We start from the raw sequence: 18,817 nt of genomic DNA on the forward strand, positions 1-18,817 counted from the left end.
GCTCTAAAAACCGGCTTTTAACACAAAGAAAGCGACAGAGTGGATAAAAATCGGAGGTGGATACACAGTACAGATGTTTTAATAAGTCATGAGGACAGTTCTCACAGTGCCTCACCCGTCAGTTCTCACCGAGTGGGAAGATGACATGAAGCATTAGCCCGACATTAGTCCGACGTTAGCTACATCGACATATGTCTTGCTTATCTTATATTTTCTGAAGGTGTTGACGGCAGAGAATTACGCAGTTACAAACACACAGAAGCATACAACTACCTGCACAGTAACAAAATAGGGAAAGTACTGTTGAAGAAACACAGCAAGTTTATATTTCTGAAGGCAGCGGTAGCGCCCAGCCACAGCGTCAATCAAGCTAAACATACAGTGTGGATAATGCTGAAGGAAAGTGGAGTCGTGGAGACAGGTGGCTGCTCGGACATTTCCGGGTTAGGGAAGTCATGCAGTCATGCAGCAGCTATACTGTGGAAGATAATCATAAACCCAAATATTTATTTTAGTGTCAAAGCCGCGAGCCGCGCTGGTCTCTGTTCCTCCTTTCTCAGCATGGCGTGTAGGGCGCAGGGCACGGACAAGTTTGTCTAAGTGGTTGATGTACTCAGTGTTGGGAGTAACGGCGTTTTAAAAACAGTTTGCACTTATGACCTAACGCTAGTTGTTTAGGGCTAGCTTAGCGGCAGCGTTTAACTGCATTATTTTTCAGTAACGAAGTAATCTAATGAATTACTTTTCCCATCGTTACAACACCGTTACCGTTACTGACTATAAAATGTGGCGCGTTACAAATTGAAGTTTCTCATTGAAGCTGTTGTCATCCGACTCGGCTCTCAGCCACCGGAGCAGCAGGTCTGCTTTATTTTTCTCTGGTGAGGCAGGAGGGAGGAGCGGGACAACCGCAGAGGTGATGATTGGTTCTCTAAGGTAGAGTGAGAGTTCGTAAGCCAATCAGAGGCTGTGATCGGTTTACACACAAACCACACAGCCTCGCACACACAAACTAGCAGGGGTGAGCTGCAGAAATGGCGAGTCCAGAGGGAAAATTTATGTTTTCAAAGTGGAAGTAAAGACATTACTTTAACCTCCTTTGTCCACGTCTGTTTCAAGAATCTCTGATCTAATGAAAAACTCTGTTGTTGACACTGTTGTTGATGATAGCAGGTGTGGCTAACGTGAGCTCCGCTAACACAGAAGGACACGGAACCGTCTGAGCAGCTAAAGCTGGATGTTTCTGCTCCAGCTTCACTAAAACTTGTGACATAGACTGAACTGAATGCAATGATAGGCAGGTATGTTGTTGAGAACATGCTCCTGTTATCAACAGCTGACCCAGACTCCTTCATTGGCTAAATACCAGGGAGAGCAGGTGCCGGTCCGCCATGCAGAAAGACATTTTCTAAATACATAGATGCAGAGTACATTAAAATCAATGCCGAGCTCAAAAGGGGAAGAAAAGAAAGTAACGCAAGACTTAATTTTACTGGTAACTAATTACTTTTATATTGGAATAATTCCATTACTAACTCAGTTACTTTTTTGGAGAAGTAACTAGTAACTATAACTAATTACTATTTAAAAGTAATGTGACCAACACTGGATGTACTACACGAGACATTTCTGAAAAAAACTTCAATTTTCATTAATTGTTGTGGCAACCAACAACGGCACATGTTGCACATGAGCTCATTTTAAAAACAATTTTGCACTTATGACCTAACGCTAGTTGTTTAGGGCTAGCTTAGCGGCAGCGGTCAGTCATGCTCTAAGGCAACCGGGAAACAGAAAACCATCAGAGGAAGTAGTTATCTGTCATGGCAGCCCCCATAGGCTTCCGAGGAAATGGGTGGATAATATGGGGATATGCAAAATAATCACAGATGGGGCTTAGTTATCATCAACAGTGTTTGTTAAGTTTTCTCCAAAACACAAATCACATACTTTAACAAACAAAAAACAGAAAATGTTGGAAAATAACCCTTTAAATGGTGACTACTGGTGAGATTTTTGAAAAACATTTAGTTTTCAGAATTTCAGAATCAGAATCTAAGACATGTGATAGAGTAGAAGTTGACATTGCTGCTTGAAAATATGTTAACCTCTTGAGCATTAGAGAACTTTTTGACCATTATTTTCTTTATTATTTTACATTTTTTACGGAAACAGAATCTATTTCAGAAGTAAGTAGGCCACATGACATGGAAGTTATTGAGAAAAAATAAAAATAAAAATAAAAGTAACAATGGGGGATGGGTGAAAGTCTAGGGGGAGGGTCAAACCTTGATTGACAGTTTTTCAGACCTTTTGGGCTTTGGCTCCTTTCCTTTCTTGTTAAATTGCTCAAGTTGATAAAGCCCTAGTAGTTAGGATTTTGATTTCCCATACAAGCCTTCTCCTTTGTTTGAGCCATGTAGCATGAGGCCCAACACTTATGTCTTAATTTATTATTTAATTATTTACCACATTCGGACCAAAGACATGTTTTTTCCTGTGTGAATCCTGATGTGTGCGATAACATGTTGCTGTTGGTGGAATCTTTAACCACATTCATTCTCCTGGGTGAATCTTTGTGTGTGTGATAAGATGTTGCTTACAGATGAATCTTTTGCCACATTCACCACAAATGAACGGTTTCTCTCCTGTGTGAATCCTTGTGTGTGTAATAAGATGTTGCTGTTGGATGAATCTTTTACAACATTTATCACAACTGAACGGTTTCTCCCCTGTGTGAATCTTTGTGTGTCTGATAAGATTTTGCTTTCGGATGAATCTTTTACCACATTCACGACAACTAAACCTTTTCTCTCCTGTGTGAATCTTTGTGTGTGTGATAAGAACTTGCTTTCGGATGAATCTTTTACCACATTCACCACAACTGAACGGTTTCTCTCCTGTGTGAATCTTTGTGTGTGTGATAAGATTTTGCTGTATGCTGAATCTTTTACCACATTCACCACAACTGAACGGTTTCTCCCCTGTGTGAATCTTTGTGTGTCTGATAAGATCTTGCTTTCGGATGAATCTTTTACCACAGTCACTGCAACTGAACGGTTTCTCTCCTGTGTGAATCTTTGTGTGTCTGATAAGATTTTGCTTTCGGATGAATCTTTTACCACATTCACCACAACTGAACGGTTTCTCTCCTGTGTGAATCCTCTTATACATCCTCAGTTTTGAGTTTTTGCTAGATCCTTCACCACAGTCAGAGGAAGTAAACTGTTCCTTGTCAATACCACATCCTACACCACTTACAGGGACTTCAATGTTTTTCTGAGAGCTTAAACTTGACTGAGCTTCTTTGGTCTCACTCCAAACATCATCATTAACTTTAGCCTGAGGTTCAGGAGAGTCTTCAGCCTGAGGTTCAGGAGAGTCTTCTGCACCAGGTTCAGGAGAGTCTCCAGCATCAGGTCCAGGAGAGTCTTCAGCCTCAAGTCCAGGAAAGTCTTCAGCCCGAGGTTCAGGAGAGTCTTCAGCCTCAGGTTCAGGAGAGTCTCCTGTCCTGTCTTCAGTCTCTGATTGTAAATGTCTATCTGGAACTGAGTTCCTGGCTGGTTCTGGTCCACCACAGTTCTGTCTGTCAGCTTCTGTTTCCATCTGTTCAGGCTGTCTTTGATGAAGCTGCAAGGACTTAGGTTTCTCTTCATCATCATTTTCATTCTTCACAGGAACAAGAGTGAATGTGAACTCAGTGATATCAGCTTCCTCCTGATTAGTCCACAGTTCCTCCTGTTCATCTTTAATGTGTGGAGGCTCTGGGTCCTGCTGGTCCAGACTGGAGCTCCACTCCTGCTGCTCAGGAGAAACCTTTTTCTGATCAAACAACAGCTGCTGGACATCTGCAGGACACAGGAAACAAAAAGACAAATGTTACCTGGGGTAAAACTCCCCCTGCAACCCTGATTTGCATTGGTATAACTCACAGCATTTTCATTTACATGTTAAAGCCTCCCCTAGAATCAGGGGGAGGGGGGTCATTGGGGGACAACTGCCAAGCAAGGCCCACGTCAATTTCCGTCAAGTTACGTCAATTTTCAGAGTTGCCTGCAAATTGCCGCGTGCAGTCGCAAACCTGAAATTCAACGTCAATCTACAGTGCCGCATACTGACGAAAATCCCACTTTTCATGCAGTGGGGGAAGCAGCCCTCCACCAACACCGTTTACAGTGGAGGTGGGGAGCTGTTGACCTCGACTGGGGATATCGTCGGGTGGTGGAAGGAATACTTCGAGGATCCCCTCAATCCCACTGACACGCCTTCCATAGAGGAAGCAGAGGCTGGGGACTCAGAGGTGGATTCGGTCATCACCCAAGCCGAAGTCACTGAAGTAGTTGGGAAGCTCCTCAGTGGCAAAGCACCGGGGGTGGATGAGATCTGCCCTGAGAACCTCAAGTCTCTGGATGTTGTGGGGCTGTCTTGGCTGACACGTCTCTGCAGCATCACGTGGCAGTCGGGGACAGTGCCTCTGGACTGGCAGACCGGGGGAGGTGGTCCCTCTATTCAAAAAGGTTTGCATTGCCAGCAGTAAGTCAGACCTGTTCCCGGTGCATGTTGGACTCCAGCAGGGCTGCCCTTTGTCACCGGTTCTGTTCATTATTTTTATGGATAGAATTTCTAGGCGCAGTCAGGGGCCGGAAGGGGTCTGGTTCGGGAGCCACTGGATTCCATCTCTGGTTTTTGCGGACAATGTTGTCTTGTTGGCTCCGTCGAGCCAGGACCTCCAGCATGTTCTGGGGCGGTTTGCAGCCTAGTGTGAAGCAGCTGGGATGAAAATCAGCACCTCCAAGTCTGAGGCCATGGTTCTCGACCGGAAACAGGTGGCTTGCTCCCTCCAGGTTGGGGGAGAGTTCTTGCCTCAAGTGGAGGAGTTCAAGTATCTCGGGGTCTTGTTCATGAGTGAGGGAAGGATGGAGCATAAGATTGACAGGTGGATCGGTGCAACGGTCTGTCGCGGTGAAGAGAGAACTGAGCCGAAAGGCAAAGCTCTCGATTTACCGGTCAATTTACGTTCCTACCCTCACCTATGGCCATGAACTTTGGGACATGACCGAAAGAATAAGATCCCGGATACAAGCGGCCGAAATGAGTTTCCTCCGCCGGGTGGCGGGGTGCTCCCTTAAGTTGAGGAGCTCTGTCACCCGGGAGGAGCTTGGAGTAGAGTCGCTGCTCCTCCACATCGAGAGGAGCCAGCTGAGGTGGCTCGGGCATCTATATCGGATCCCCCCTCGACGCCTTCCTCGGGAGGTGTTCCTGGCATGTCCCAAGGAAGACCCAGGACACGCTGGAGTGACTATGTCACGGCTGGCCTGGGACACCTTGGGATCCTCCCGGAGGAGCTAGAGGAAGTGTCCGGGCTGAGGGAAGTCTGGGCGTCCCTGCTCAGACAGCTGCCCCCACAACCCGGCCACAGATAGAGGAAGAAAATGTTTGTGTTACACTGAAAAATATAGAAAAAGACTATAATAATATTGAAATGCATTTTAAATTAGTATTTCCTGAAAGCAAAAGGAAAATACTCCCGAGCTGGAGATCTGAATAATTGCAGTTGCATCACACTGTGGATAATGACTGTGTGTCGCTGATGTTTGGACCAGTAAAGAGAACCTTTGTACCGGCTTTGTTACATTAAAAAAGGAAACCAGACTGAGAGCAAGTCCTGTGTGGCCGTGCTGTCCTTCCTGCACTCCAGACACAAAGAGGACACATCCACCACAGAACCACCACAGAACCACCTCAGACACAACCCGTCACATATACAAAAGTTATATCTAATCTAATCCATTGCTAAAAATGCTGATTTCCCAACAGAAAATTAACTGAAAGTAGAAAAAGCACTAAAGTCCAATACAAAGAGATGTGTCTCACTCAACCAGAATCTGGACACAGTTCGGCTCTGGTTCTGAGTCAATGGGTCACATGACCCGGAAGCTATTGAACAAAGATGCAGATTTGTGTAGGTGACGACCAGAGGAGGCTCGCCCATAGAGGCAGAGGAGGTTGGTCCTCCTCTATTTTTGAGAGGCAAGATGAAGATCCATCCATCCATTTTTTTTTTTTTTTTAAAAGAGTAACTGGTTGAAATAAATCATTACCAAATCTTAGTATCATTTATAAAATATTGTATATATCATAAAAAAAGTTTCTTCTTTGGAAGAAAATCCACTTAAAACGGTTGAACAGCGACAGCCACAAACGGAGGAGACAGAGCAGTCTGTGAGAGGAGCAGGGAGCAGGAAGGTGGGGGCCAGAGGAGGACGGAGGGCTTCTGTCCTCCGTGGGAGGGATCTCCTTCCATTCACTCAATGCATTTAGGATTTTTTCATGCTGATATATGATTGGCTAAGACACGTAAAATGACGCGCTAAGGGAGGACGTCCTCCCTTACCAATCAGCAACCAGAATGCAAGATTGACAGCAGGTTGGTCCAATAACAGTTCCCAAATTTCATTCTCACATTTATACAACCCTAAACAAAAAATACCTCTTTGTATTGTATTGACCTGAATATAGGATGAGGTTTTTTTGATTAAAATTATATGAAAAAGTGGGGTCGACTTATAATCGGGGTCTAACCGTTAACACATGCTGATAGTTGTCTGGGTTGCCACACGACCGCAACAGCAGAGAGCGCCAGCTTATTGTAGAGACGTCACTGACACTGTGGCTGGGGTTATCTGTCAATCACAGCGGAGAAGAAGTGACAGGAGATGAAAAATGGAGAGACGCGGTGATTTTACGGAGCAAAGTAGATCAAGTGTGGCAAGTTAACAGACATCTGAGGTGGAGCTATGATGCTAATTTTAAGATAATGGTGATCAATGCAGCGGAGGCACCAAACAATTGTCAGCCAGCCAAGAAATATGGAGTTATGGAGTGTAATGTCCGAAGATGGCGGGTCCAAAAAGATCATCTGAAAACGCTGACAGTAAGAGCAGTGGCGGTTCTAGACCAGTTTTCATAGGGGGTCCAGGTTGGGGCCGGCTTTTTTGTTAGGGGGCACATACAACCTCGAAAAAAGGATAAATCCCTCATTCAGACAAAGCAGTGTTTACAATTTCAACAATTTTTATTGGGTAATAAACTGCTGAGACACTTTATTTCTGCCTTTCCCTTCAGAACAAAATCATTGCAAGAAATCTGTCATTGAATTATTGATGCAGACTCCCTGTCAGGGGGGCCACAGGGGGGTCCAGACGCAGAGTTACTGGGCCAGGGGCCCCTGTTGGCCCCCCCCCCTAGAACCGCCCCTGAGTGAGAGAAAAGCTTATCGTGGTCCTCTAAGCGGCCGCTTCCAAGAGATTGACAGGAAGGTGTGTGAGTTTGTTACTGAGAAACACATTTTGGATATCAGAGTCTTTTTCTGAAGATTAGTCTTGAAAAGAGGGGTCATCTTATTATCAGGGTCGTCATATATTCGGGTCAATACGGTATTTTACAGCTTTCACTGCCAGCCATGCTCGGACAAGAAATATGGAGTTTTCAGCGATATTTCAATCGGTTTCACGGAAATATAAGCAAATTTCTGATAGAAAAAAAACTGTTGGGAGAAATCAGAGAGAAGCAGTCAGAAAGATAATTCATAGTTTTTGTTTCGTTAGTCCCGCTGAAGGACATAACGTTTAGGCGATTGTGATGACTGATGAGTGTGATGTCCTGTGCTGTCGTGAAGTATGTACGTTGGTTGCTGTGGTAGCACAGTGAGTAGAGCAGGTGACTTTTTTGTCTTGTATGTTAGCCATTTAATAAAATGTTTTTTAAAGAATTCCTGTAAGTCATTGTTTTATTGCTTAGTTTTCATTAAATATGAGAAATTAGGGATAAGTATTTGACTTGTATAAAATTACATGACACCGTGGACTGGTTTTCCTCCTGTCCTCCCCAATTTTTTCAGTCACCAGCCGCCACTGGTGCCGACAGTGAAGAAGGAGGAGAACGAACCTGCTCTGTGTAACCGAAGCTGAGGCGTTAAAGCAGAGTCCAGTAGGTTCCGGTGTCGCTGGTTCTGCTCTGTGGACCGACACAGTTCCTCCTCGTACTCTGCTATCGTCCTTTCAAACAGCGCACATATCTCCTCAGCAGCCGCAGTCAGTCGCTGCTTCACCAACGATCTCAGAATCTGGACTTTAGACATTTTCACACTGTTTACAGCTAGCATGCTAAGCTAACGTGTGTATACTTGTATCTGGCGGGAGATGAGTCTGAGAGCAAACAGCACAAAGTCCATCACACACGTTCATCCAGACTGTCACTACGTCACTACCGTGGACGGCTCATCTCTAATCGATCATCAATAATCAGAACAAAAGCGATCTGAGCCGCTGACGGTTTGCTACGGCAACAGCACTGGGACAAACCTCGCAGATGCGCGTTAACCGAAACTCCTTTGTTTTCATTCTAACGTGTAAACATGTCGTTATTTTAACACAAAGAAAGGAATATCTTCATGTAAAACGTTTACCGAATGAACAAGAAGGCTCGAATAGTTCAGAAAGTGATGTAGACAGAGTTTCACAGAGTTTATAAAGTGTCTCTTAACTCAACAACTCACTAAATTGAGACATTTTTTAAGGGAGTCTGGGGACTCTCTCCAAGAAGTAGCCTACATAAGTTACTTAATGAGTGTGTTTGATATGAAGAGCACAGCTACCTCTAATTCAACAACTAGATTAATTTATAGGGAACTATCTACATGTGTGTCATCCATATATAATGTATGATATAGTAAAATATAATATAATATAATATAATATAAAAGTAAGTGTGATTGTCAGATTTGATCTTCATGTCTGTGTACAAGAAGGTGTGTGAGTCTCCTTGTAGAGAAGTGAACAAATAAAAGATGAATCCACAGAAGTCTTTTGTGTTATTGAATGAAGTATAAAATAGAACAATAGAGAATAACAGAGTGGATCTTTTTGAGCTGAAAGGTCAGCGCTCTGCACACCAGGGAATTCTGGGTGAGTCTGACAAAGAGCTACAGAGAAAGTCACAGTTTATAGAAAACTATGATGACTCAACAGAACTGAGGTTTAGGTTTAAGATGCTTTGAACAGAAAGGTAACAGTTATATGTGAGGTTAAAGCAGGGGGGCCACGGCTCCTTCAGAAGTCTTACAGTGTCTGAAGTTGAGATTCGATGGGTCTTAAATATTTTTGGTCTCATTAATGAGAACATTTCTCCATGTGACTGATGAGGAAGAAGGTTTTTCTGGCGGTATACACCGTGTCATCAGAGAGGATTGAGGATTGAGTCAAAGTGAAGCTAGCTGGGAACATCTCACTCTCCAGCTTCTCCTCCGGTTCACAGCAGCTGCAAATAAAACCTGAGTTGTGACCTGAAGTTTCCCTTTTTAATCCACTGAGCTGCTCGGCTGTTGCAGTCCCTCCTGACCAGCCGGCTGCTGCTCTTCTGGGATCATCCTCCTCCTCTGGAGCCTCTCTTCACTGCTGGAGTCTCTGTGAGGCCACTTGTGTAGATTACAGCTTCAGAACCTCAGTAAACCCTGAATCTGCCTTTATTATAACACCAGGAGCAAAGCTTGCTGCATGAACTGTGTTCAGTCCATTTTACTGACAGAAGTTTTAAGCAAAACATTGAGGTATTGGTCAAAAATAATAAAACATTTTTCATTAAAATGATAAATATAAAACAAATGTGAACAAAGACCCACATGGAGCTGTTGACAGGACTTATGCAGCAAGAAACCTTTGTACCATCAGAGTACCACAAAGTTAAAATATGAAAGAATGTCCATTTATTCATTGATTAAATCATCTTTTTATTCTAAAAGCTTACAGCAATAATTAGTTTATACATTATATGTATATATATTTGACTTTTGTTGAGCATTTCCATCGAAGGTTTGGTCTGAAGTTTCTAACTGTGGTCACACTGACGCCATTAAAGTTCTGGACCTGTAAATAAACCACTTCAGATTAATGAGGGATGTTTTAGTCCATCCATCCATCTTCTCCGCTTTATCCGGGGCCGGGTCGCGGGGGCAGCTGCCTGAACAGGGACACCCAGACTTCCCTCTCCCCGGACACTGCCTCCAGCTCTTCCGGGAGGATCCCGAGGCGTTCCCAGGCCAGCCGAGCGGCATAATCACTCCAGCGCGTCCTGGGTCTTCCTCGGGGTCTCCTCCCGGTGGGAGGGCGTTTTAGTGTTTCTCTTTATTTTGTGACATTTGTGAATTTGTTCCCTTATTACAACTTTTATCATGTATTCTGTAGGGGAGACCGGGGATGGTTGAAACAAAGGGAGGTTGTAACAGCATCACTGTCACCAATAAGGGATAACATAAGAGTCATGTCATCAGTTTCATGTATAACCGCTCCCTGATGTTGCATGTGGATTTTCCTGGCTGTGAGACGAAGTGTGCAGATTTTAGAGGCAACAAAGTTATTTTTTGGACAAAGTCTATATTTTGATTAGTACTGATACTGTTGATGTTTGAAATAGGTGACTTGTATTGGTTTAAAGAGAGTAGGTTCTTACATATAATATGAGTCATTTCATCTATGCTAATTTCCAGCGACCATGCTGATACAGCGAGCTAAACAATAGCTGACAGGGGTGAAGATGGTTGTAACATCTTATAAGAAAATTTTACAACCAATCACTGAATCACAATTCACATATTTTCTCTATGCTATTGCTTTTTATTTCAGTATGTACATACAGTGGGTGAGGAAAGCAAATAGGGGGGTCTACACATGTACTTAAAGTTGCATCAGATGAAGAGAGGCAGGGTTAAACAGTGAGGTCAGACTCCATCAGCCATGTGACACTGAGCAGGTACTGCAAGAAACCAAAACCTCAGAGAACAAGGTTGAAGAAAGCTGCCCAGTGTGGGATCATCGTCACAGCAGTCATTAAGTCTTTGATGCACAGCAAATTACAGACCCAAAGAAAAGTGTTGCAAGTTCTAGGCCCACGAAAAACTGCACCCCTGCAAAAAAACTGCAAACATCTGTCACCACTGTTACTCTGATCCCTCTGATTAGATGGATAACACACACAGATACACACACTCAGGTTCATGTTGTATCATTTAAGACAGACACAGTGTGCATGTTTGTTGTTTTACTAACTGTCAAAAATCTTCCTGTGACTTTACGTGGATTATGAGCTACTTCTGACGTCCTGCTGAAGGTTTCCATTCTTATGTCTTTAACATTCGTCGGTATTATCGCAAAATGTTTTTTTTTCTAACATTAGGTTACACACCACTGACACTGTTCTTCATATAGCCATCAGTGATGAGTTATTTCTTCTCTTAGTGAAGCACAGGAGGATGCTTTAGTGTTGGAACATGCACAATAAACCTATATAAATACATATTTTGTGGTGAAGTCTCAGTTTTTAGTTCTTCAGGCTTACTGTGCTACTCCCCCCATTCTTCCCACTCCCAAGAAGGCCAGTGTCACAGGAACTTATAAATTAAGGTAGCATTTTTATTTTTGCTTCAGAGGGAGAGAAGGCCAAAACAACAAACAAAAGTATATATCTCCCTGCATTCCCTATACAAATCAGAAGTATTAACAAAAAGACTATATTTTACCCAACTCTCTAAATAAGGAGAAACAGGAGAAAAGGGGTTAATGAAAAGGCTTCTCCCTCCTGCTGGGCTACCATACACACATTTCTACATTAACATATTCACAACAGACTCAGATTGACAATTACACGTTTCACAAAACGCAATCACAGAATCCTAGTAACTAGAAACTGGTCCCAGTTGGATGTGGGTGAATGGTTGAAGAGGGAGACTGCATTCAGCCAGTCTTTCAAAAAGGCTCCTCTCCCGCCTCTGACCTAATCTAATCTGTTCTTCATGTGTTTCTGTGAAGAAAACATGGTCCTGCAGCTGAAACACACTGATGAAGTGAAGATGACACAGATCCACATTAAAGACATGACGTTGGACCGAGGTGACGATCAGATCAGAGGGAGGAAGGTTATCTTACCGTGCACGAGGATCACAAACACCACAAACATCTTCATCTTCCTGTCACAACTACAACAAGCACAAAGTCCTCTTTACTGAGCTTCACTTCAGAAACACATGGAGGACATCAGTTCACAGCCAGTCGTCACTTTGCTGCTGCTGACCGTCCACTGACACCAGGACTGAACTCAACTTTCACTTTGAGCTGTTTCCAGTGAAGCAGCTGCTGGAATGTGAACAAACAGGTCCAACATGTCTTGTTTTGATACGTTTGTGGATATTATCTTCTATATCTCACACTGACGTGTGTGTGTGTGTGTGTGTGTGTGTGTGTGTGTATGTGTGTGTAAGCAGCCTTCAGATGAAAACAAAATTGACTAATGGACGATCAATATTCCCTTTGATGTAAATACTGATTAATTCATTTGTTAAGAGAGTCTGGTGACTCTCTGGGCGACAGACTGTTGTTGACCTGTTGGCCGTTGTCAGTTCAGAGTTGAGCTCCAGAGTTTGTTAAAGCAGCTCTCTGGAATGAAGTCAGACTGCCACAGATCACTTCTGAGGAAAGAGGAGGAGCTTCAGTTTCCTCACACTTTTCAGAGCTGTTGGTCCAGTTTGTGTGAGCATGAAGCAGCCTCAGACTGACAGACAGGAAGCTGAACCTTCTGTCCTGCTGATTCTCTGTACAAGAACCAAACGTCTTCATCATCTGCAGAGTGTTGTGGAGACACAGATGACTTATGTTGAGATAGTTTATAGAACATGATCATGGAAGAGCAACACTACAACTTGATTTTGCTGCTTTTTGTAAGCACTGAGTTGCTCTGTGTGAATCTTTTGTGTAACTGTTGTTGATGTTGTCACTGCCATCTGCTGGACCTTTTGTGAACTACACCCTCTGTAGATCACAAATCAGCATCAGGTGGAAGATTCCTGTTGATGGGTCACAACAATAAAAGAGCTTTTTGTTCCATGAGATCTGTTTGACTCTCTGATGAAGACTTGATGACAAACACTTAAGAGTTTTTAGTCTTTAAGGTTTAACTTGTCCATGCTGTAACAGTAAAGTTTTTTAATAGTTTAACAGAGTTTTCTTGTGATTTTTATGTCTCCATGTGTCATGAAACGCTCCTGTGCGCAGTTTTTAATATTTTGGTCAGTTTAGACCAGAGTAGAAGAACCTGACGTCTCTGTGGTGCAATCGAACATGACTCACCTTCAGTACCAAACTAACAAATGAGTTTCGATGGATCGTTTGTGTGGACTTTGTCCTGCACAGCTGCTGCAACGGGCCATAACTGAGGACAGTGTGACACAAATATAAACACAATACAAACATGAACACATTTTTCTTAACTTGAACTCAAAAGATTTAAGATCTAAGATAGAAAAATTAACTAATTAATCACACAGTTTGCTGAGATTAATTGCTTTTTTTCTTCTTAAGACTAAAGCTTGTAATACTGGATATTTAAATGTAAAACAACGGAATTTATGTAGAATCAACACAAAAAAATCTATTTAAATTGAAATACTATTGTTGAATAACATGTTTTGAATACATTCTCTCATTTCCAACAAAATCATTAAGGCCATCAAAATGAACAGCTCAGCTTGAAAGGCATATTTCACTACTAACACTACTAACAAAACAATAACAAAGCAATCATTCCTTATATGCAATAATATAAATGATAATTAACAAAAAAGTGCCAGTTGAATTTCAAAAGGTCTACAATAGTCCACGCAAATGTGAAAAAAAGAACAAGGAAAGATTCTGCTGAGTGTTCAGAAAGTTGAACATTTTTCACTCCATAAAAACGAATTGGCTTAGTCCACCTTTACATTGAGCCAGTTACTGAGACAGACCAGTCTGTTACATTATCTGGGGACAAAGCAGCTCTCCTCGTTTGGATGATGTGGCCTGAGAGTGAGATCAACCTCTCACATGCACTGTGGTTGCAGGGGTTGACAGGTTCCTGCATGCAGCGTTTTCCAGCCAGGCATGTGCTCCTTCTCTCTTTGACCACCACTGCAGTGGACACCCCTCCATGTCCATTTTGGGCTCTTCTTTGTAGCAGTCCACACATTGTTTCATGGAATCTTCACCGTCATCTTCATCTGTATCTGTTTCAGAAGAACCCAGCAAGAAGACGGTCATCCTCCTCTTGTTTGCTGGCTGTTTCTCTGTTGTCTCTGCAGACGGTTGTTGTGCAGACCTCTCTCCCATCACCAGGTTGCTTACTGAAGCCCACACCTCACTCCTTTCATCTTCGGGATGACACTTCAGGGCCCGTATTCACAAAGACTTTTATCTTAACATCAGGAGTACTCCTAAATCGGACTAAAAGTTTTTATATAGGAGTCGTTTCTTAAAAGTAATTCACAAAGCCGCTGAGACCTACTTTTAGTTATGAAAACAGTGAACTCCTAAACTAGAAGTAACTCTCTGTTGGTATGGATGACGTCATTTTATAAGGACGCACTTAGAAGCGGTGACAACGGTGATTGGCTGTTGAGTGACAGGGCAGCCCATTGAAAAGTCATTTAGGCTACGCAATGCATGAAATCAAAATAAGGAAGTTGCCTACAAGCCCATGACAAAGCCTATGAAAAGATATTGGATAAAGAAATGTATTTATGAGAATTAAGTATCTCTCCCCCCCCCCAAACAAAAACGCTTCAGACAAAAATTAAAAATTAGAAGATTGCAATGAAAAACATGAATTGTCAATAAAAGCGGCATTTGCTTGAAAAGTTGCGTCAAACCACTCTCCATTAAAATTCAGGAATCCTGTGTTGATCTGATGTCCACTATATTGTAACATGTGTCAAAGACAATTTGTGTATTGATGGAATGCAACTTTTTCCGATTGACAAATGCCCTATTCGCCAGGACTAGTATAACCTGGGGACCTCCAGTAATTTGTAATAATTGCAGAGGTCGTCTGTGATCTTAATCCTGTGCGAATCTGCCGTGTCCGTGATTTGTAAAGTAAAAATTCCACCGCAAATTACCTATCATATTTCACCAAACACAGAGGTCATGTGATAATATTAGTCCCGTGCAAATCGTGTTTTGTTGTGTTTTCCACCTTTTTTTTGCCCTTTTCTTTATAATTGTGGAGGCTGCGTTGGGAATTATAAATTAAAGTTCTGACAGCATTTTGGGTGAAAATTCAGGAGGCTCATCAGAAGAGCGAAATCTCAAAAGATGATTAGATGGATTACATGCATGGCAGCATGTGGTAAGGAACATTTTTCCATCTTTCAACAGGCTCACCAGTTATTATATTAAAAATATCCATATCTAACCGTTGTGCTGCTCCAGTAAGGGCTCCGGTGTGATCGAGCCGGGGGATAATGTCAGTAAATTTGAGTTAAAACACAGACTTCACTTATCCTGTGCGAATGCGCCGAATGAAACACAGACGTGGTGGGATAATTTCTAAATCACTTGAGCTCCCCAGGTAATACTCGTCCCGTGCGAAGAGCTGCATTTTCCCCGTAGCCAAATACTGGAGTGTTGCCAAACATTTTAACTCCGGTGTTATTGGATTGATTCGGTTGGTTGGGAGTGTTATTGCGTCCCTCACCAACTCAACCACAACTTCAATCCCTTCGCGGTCCATCTGACATCAACACAAATAAAATAACTCTTATTTTCAAAAATTAGGAGTCCTAAAGTCACGACTGACACGCCCATTATTTTAGTTGCTCCTAAATTCACATGTTAGGAGCTACTTTTAGCCTTAAGATTCTTTGTGAATACGGGCCCTGGTCTTTAAACCTGGGGTCAAGTACAGTAGCGATCTTCAGTCATGGGAGGTTGGTGCTGTCCTTCCGTTTAGCGAAGTCTTTGGTAAAGGCTGTCTTAAACTTCACTATGTAGACTGGATCATCGTCTGAGGGCTCCATAAGTCTGAACAAGTGGCACAAGGCTGGCAGCACACTGAACAGGAGACATACTGCTCTCCCCCCAGCAGTTCAGTCACATATCTGCAATGGAAAGCACAAGATGTTTTAAACATGTCAGTAAATTAAATACACAGAGAAAGATACTCACTACCTTCATGTCCATGTGCTTCATATACACACAGAAGATACAAGGAGAGAGAGAACAAGAATACACACATGCACAACGGAACAGAGCGAGCACACACACACACACAAAAAGGGAGAGATTAAAAAAACAGCACAGAGAGAAAGAAATATTATCTTACCTGCAAGGTTCCAGTACTTCCTCCAGCTTTTGCAGTTGGTCAAGCTCCTGTGCAGTCAACATAGCAAAGTTGCTTTTTTGCAGAGCCAGGGTAGTGGTCAGTGGAGGTTTGTTTCGCTGGATTCGCTTCACCATCTCTAGGGTTGAATTCCATTTTGTTGCAACGTCATGAACAAGTGATTCTCGCTTCTCTCTTAATTCCTGAGCGTTTGATGGACTATGCTTGAAGTGCCTGACAATCTTGCGACATCTGGCCAGAACACTTTCAAGTCCACTGTCATGAAGGGAAACCATGATCATTCTTTGCAGGCTGTGGGCCGTGCAGGGCAGGTGTTCAAATGCAGTCTGGCGGCTGCAACCATGTTACGAGCACTGTCGGTGCCAACTGTGGTTAACCTTTCCTCAATCTTTCTCGAGTGATTAGCACATGCCTCAGCATAGTGTCGCTCTTCTGTTTTACTCACAGTTAGTGCAAATGATTGCAGATGCCATTCTTTATCAATGAAATGCGCTGTGACGCCCAGGTAGTTGTCATTGGTCACAGAAGTCCAGTGGTCCCCTGTGAGCACGTCACCATTTGCTAGCTCAAGCATGTTCATCCTCCAGGCCCTCTCATCTTCATACCAAGTGTGTATTCTTGACACGACGGTTCCCCTCGAGGGTAGATTACAAGAAATTTCTCCCAATGCAATTTGAACGATTTATCCCTTCCATCGTCTTCTACTATGCTAACTGGGTGGCAGTTTTTAGCTATCCATTTAGCCAAAGCATTAGTTAGCTTCTCTCTTACAGGTTTCGTTATTCGCCCATGACAAGTACCACACTCCTGTAACATAGCCTGGCGAAGCCCGGTAGTTTCGGCAGCGGTGTTTTACTTTGAGGTGGTACACCAAAGACGAATTACTACTGTGGTAATTAAATTCGGCTTTGCAAAAAAGGGCAGATTACTTTCGTTCTCTCAAAAGATCCGTCTGGCAACTGTTTAAAGTGAAACTTTACGCCTAAAACTCTATCCTTGTCTTTATCCATCTTAAGCCAGGATGGGTCTCTTTGGCGGCTCACATTGTCACATTTGTCAAAATCTCTATTTTTAGAACACTAAGAAGGCTCGACACAACATGAAACTTTGCTCGTAGTATCACTAGGGTCTCTACACATGAACACGAGCATTGAGAACATTGTTTGTGTACACCGAGTTTACTAAAAAGAAGGTTTTTGAACAACTCATGTTTGCAGTAGCTTGTTCCGCTCGCCCTCATCATGTAAGTCGAGTGTATGTATAAACACGGGGCACCACCCTGAAGTCAGGGATCAATAATCAAATGATGTGCTTCTAGTCTCAAAGCCTGAAGTTAATAAAGAATTGTTAAAATTATGAAAATATAAATAATTACATGAGGTGGAAGGCGTAAATCAGAGCACTGACCGTCTCAACCAGCTGTTATTATAATATGGGGATGTGCAAAATAATCACAGATGCTGCTCAGTTATCATCAACAGTGTTTGTTAAGTTTTCTCCAAAACACAAATCACATACTTTAACAAACAAAAATAGAACATTTTGGAAAATAACCCTTTAAATGGTGACTACTGGTGAGATTTTTGAAAAACATTCATTTTCAGAATATCAGAATCTAAGACATGTGATAGAGAAGAGGTTGACATTGCTGCTTGAACATATGTTAACCTCTTGAGCATTATATTATATACATATACATATATTATATTAGGGAACTTTTTTACTATTATTTTCTTTATTATTATACATTTTTTATGGAAACAGAATCTGTTTCAGAAGTCAGTGGGCCACATGACATGGAAGCTATTGAGAAAAAATTAAAATTAAAATAAAAGTAACAATGGGGGATGGGTGAAAGTCTAGGGGGTGGGTCAAACCTTGATTGACAGTTTTTCAGACCTTTTGGGCATTGGCTCAGTTCCTTTGTTCTTAAATTCCTCAGGTTGATAAGGCCCTAGTAGTTAGGATTTTGATTTCCCATATGAGCCATGTAGCATGAGGCCCAACACTTATGTCTCAATTTATTATTTAATTATTTACCACATTCGAACCAAATACATGTTTTTTCTCCTGTGTGGATCCTGATGTGTGCGATAACATGTTGCTGTTGGCGTAATCTTTAACCACATTCACCACAACTGAACGGTTTCTCTCCTGTGTGAATCCTTGTGTGTGTGATAAGATGTTGCTTACGGATGAATCTTTTACCACATTCACCACAAATGAACGGTTTCTCTCCTGTGTGAATCCTTGTGTGTGTGATAAGATGTTGCTGTTGGATGAATCTTTTACCACATTTACCACAACTGAACGGTTTCTCCCCTGTGTGAATCTTTGTGTGTCTGATAAGATCTTGCTTTCGGATGAATCTTTTACCACAATCACCACAACTGAACGGTTTCTCTCCTGTGTGAATCTTTGTGTGTCTGATAAGATTTTGCTTTCGGATGAATCTTTTACCACATTCACCACAACTGAATGGTTTCTCTCCTGTGTGAATCCTCTTACACTTCCTCAGTTTTGAGTTTTTGCTAGATCTTTCACCACAGTCAGAGGAAGTAAACTGTTCCTTGTCAGTACCACATCCTACACCACTTACAGGGACTGCAATGTTTTT

The 18,817-nt window shown here is 42.4% G+C and overlaps 1 protein-coding gene across 1 annotated transcript; it reads right to left on the minus strand.

Moving 5' to 3' along the window:
• Positions 1–2,124: 2,124 nt before the first annotated feature.
• Positions 2,125–3,662, minus strand: LOC115590346 (gastrula zinc finger protein XlCGF8.2DB-like). The gene is made up of 2 exons (XM_030431696.1): positions 3,641–3,662; positions 2,125–3,578 (listed from the first exon to the last, which is right to left on the minus strand). The coding sequence occupies exons 1-2, from the start codon at positions 3,660–3,662 to the stop codon at positions 2,557–2,559; spliced, it is 1,044 nt and encodes a 347-aa protein (XP_030287556.1). The 3' UTR covers positions 2,125–2,556.
• Positions 3,663–18,817: the final 15,155 nt, after the last annotated feature.

The sequence above is a fragment of the Sparus aurata genome, chromosome 10 (genome assembly GCF_900880675.1).
Source record: "Sparus aurata chromosome 10, fSpaAur1.1, whole genome shotgun sequence".
Classification (NCBI taxonomy): domain Eukaryota; kingdom Metazoa; phylum Chordata; class Actinopteri; order Spariformes; family Sparidae; genus Sparus; species Sparus aurata.

What these genes read in the sequence shown, in the direction of transcription:
- LOC115590346 (XM_030431696.1), bottom strand. Translation starts at nt 3,662, where the DNA reads ATGATGATGAAGAGAAACCTAA. An exon ending in GATGATGAAGAGAAACCTAA is followed by an intron (nt 3,579 to 3,640) that starts GTCCTTGCAGCT and finishes ACAGACAGAACT; the next exon opens with GTGGTGGACCAGAACCAGCC.